This window comes from Phocoena phocoena, chromosome 11 (genome assembly GCF_963924675.1).
Source record: "Phocoena phocoena chromosome 11, mPhoPho1.1, whole genome shotgun sequence".
In the NCBI taxonomy this organism is placed as follows: domain Eukaryota; kingdom Metazoa; phylum Chordata; class Mammalia; order Artiodactyla; family Phocoenidae; genus Phocoena; species Phocoena phocoena.
The window spans coordinates 9,100,713-9,103,345 of record NC_089229.1 but is presented as its reverse complement, the minus strand read 5'-3'; the positions used below and the strand labels follow the sequence as shown (position 1 = coordinate 9,103,345).

The 2,633-nt window shown below is 62.6% G+C and overlaps 1 protein-coding gene across 1 annotated transcript; it reads left to right on the top strand.

The window, feature by feature from the left end:
- The first annotated feature begins 641 nt into the window (after positions 1-641).
- MGAT3 (beta-1,4-mannosyl-glycoprotein 4-beta-N-acetylglucosaminyltransferase) lies at positions 642-2,243 on the top strand. The gene has a single exon (XM_065888026.1). It carries the CDS (start codon positions 642-644, stop codon positions 2,241-2,243), a length of 1,602 nt encoding a protein of 533 aa, XP_065744098.1.
- The last annotated feature ends 390 nt before the right edge of the window (positions 2,244-2,633 follow it).

The window sequence follows — 2,633 nt, the reverse complement described above, 5'->3', positions numbered from 1 at the left end:
TTGTTCTTTAAATATGTTAGAATTAGAAGTGTTCCCTTGAGATCTGGGAATTTTTTCAGTGAAAAAGGTTTGTAAATATAGCCACAGAAAATATAGATAAAGAGACAGAGAGATGGACAGATAGAACGAGAAAGCACCGTGGGTGGTGCAGGGAAGGGACCCCACCTCCACAGCCTGCGACCCACTCTCCCCCTCCCTTGGGGCCTGGAAGCCCCCTGGGGCAGGTTCTGCACTGCAGGGTTGCGCTTTTCCCAGGATGCATCTTGTTCCTGGAGCAAAGCCTAACAATGCAGCTGGTACAGTCAGGGTGGGGTGGGCAGGTTGCCAGGGGTATGTGTGGTGACCTGGTGGTCTTGGAGGGGAGAGGTTGTGGGAGTGGAGGGGTCCTGAGCCTGGTGGGGTTTCCTTGATGCTGGGGCTTCCAGGGGTCCTTGGTGCAGTGAGTTGGACTCGCAGGCTTGACTTCTAGAGGAGTCGCCTGGAGGTGACTTCCTGCAGGGTCACCAGGCGCTGGTCAGGACATGCACAAACACGGTGGCAACAAAGCCCTCCCCATTCCCTCCCTTAGGAGAAGAGCCTCAGGCTCCCCTTGCCCGGGTCTGCAGACCCCTGACCCATCTGCTGTCTCCGTTTCCTGCAGGATGAAGATGAGACGCTACAAGCTCTTTCTCATGTTCTGTATGGCCGGTCTGTGCCTCATTTCCTTTCTGCACTTCTTTAAGACCCTGTCCTATGTCACCTTCCCCCGAGAACTGGCCTCCCTCAGCCCTAACCTGGTGTCCAGCTTCTTCTGGAACAATGCCCCGGTCACGCCCCAGGCCAGCCCCGAGCCGGGCAGCCCCGACCTGCTGCGTACCCCGCTCTATTCCCACTCGCCCCTGCTCCAGCCGCTGTCGCCAAGCAAGGCCACGGAGGAAATCCACCGGATGGACTTCGTGCTGCCCGAGGACACCACCGAGTACTTCCTCCGCACCAAAGCCGGGGGCGTCTGCTTCAAGCCAGGTACCAAGACGCTGGAGAAGCCGTCATCAGGGCGGCCAGAGGAGAAGGCAGAGGCGGGCGAAGGCGCGTCGGCGCGAGGCCCGGGCCGGCAGCTGCTGAGCGGCCGGGAGCGGCCGGGGGGGCGCGGCGCGCGGCGCAAGTGGGTGGAGTGCGTGTGCCTCCCGGGCTGGCACGGGCCGAGCTGCGGTGTGCCCACCGTGGTGCAGTACTCCAACCTGCCCACCAAGGAGCGCCTGGTGCCCCGCGAGGTGCCGCGGAGGGTCATCAACGCCATCAACATCAACCATGAGTTTGACCTGCTGGACGTGCGCTTCCACGAGCTGGGCGACGTGGTGGACGCCTTCGTGGTGTGCGAGTCCAACTTCACGGCCTACGGGGAGCCGCGGCCGCTCAAGTTCCGCGAGATGCTGACCAACGGCACCTTCGAGTACATCCGGCACAAGGTGCTCTACGTCTTCCTGGACCACTTCCCGCTGGGCGGGCGGCAGGACGGCTGGATCGCCGACGACTACCTGCGCACCTTCCTGACGCAGGATGGCGTGTCGCGGCTGCGCAACCTGCGGCCCGATGACGTCTTCATCATCGATGACGCCGACGAGATCCCCGCTCGCGACGGCGTGCTCTTCCTCAAGCTCTACGACGGCTGGACGGAGCCCTTCGCCTTCCACATGCGCAAGTCACTGTACGGCTTCTTCTGGAAGCAGCCGGGCACCCTAGAGGTGGTGTCGGGCTGCACGGTGGACATGCTGCAGACGGTGTACGGGCTGGACGGCATCCGTCTGCGCCGCCGCCAGTACTACACCATGCCCAACTTCCGCCAGTACGAGAACCGCACGGGCCACATCCTGGTGCAGTGGTCGCTGGGCAGCCCCCTGCACTTCGCCGGCTGGCACTGTTCCTGGTGCTTCACGCCCGAGGGCATCTACTTCAAGCTGGTGTCCGCCCAGAACGGCGACTTCCCCCGCTGGGGTGACTACGAGGACAAGCGGGACCTCAATTACATCCGGAGCTTGATCCGCACAGGGGGCTGGTTCGACGGCACGCAGCAGGAGTACCCGCCGGCCGACCCCAGCGAACACATGTATGCCCCTAAGTACCTGCTCAAGAACTACCACCAGTTCCGCTACCTGCTGGACAACCCCTATCAGGAGCCCAAGAGCACAGCAGACGGTGGGCGGCGGAGCAAGCGTCCGGAGGGAAGGCCGCCCGCCAGGAGCAAATTGGACGTGGTTGAAGGCTAAGGCTGCACCATCTTATAGGGCCGGTGGCCAGGGTAGGGGGGTGGGCGGCTGCCCCCCTGTTACCTTCCTGTCTCCTTCCGCCGTCTGGGTGGCTCTTAAGAGAACCAGGAGTGGATAGGTGGGGGAGTCTTTCCTACTCAAGCCCCTGTGAATCCAGGGTCAGGCCTGTGAGCTCAGAAAACCTTCCTCGTCAGGAGAGGAGAGCAGGCCCTTTCACCCCTCCAAGAGTGCTGCAGCCAGGAGGTGCCAACGAAGAGTGCACGGTGGTTACTGGGGAGCAGGGGAGGGTGGGGAAGGGAGCCTGCAGGAACTCCCTAGGGCAGCCACGTGGGAGCTACGGTCCCCTCTGGGGAGAAGCCCACCATTCAGCCTCCTGGGGCTTTGGACCTG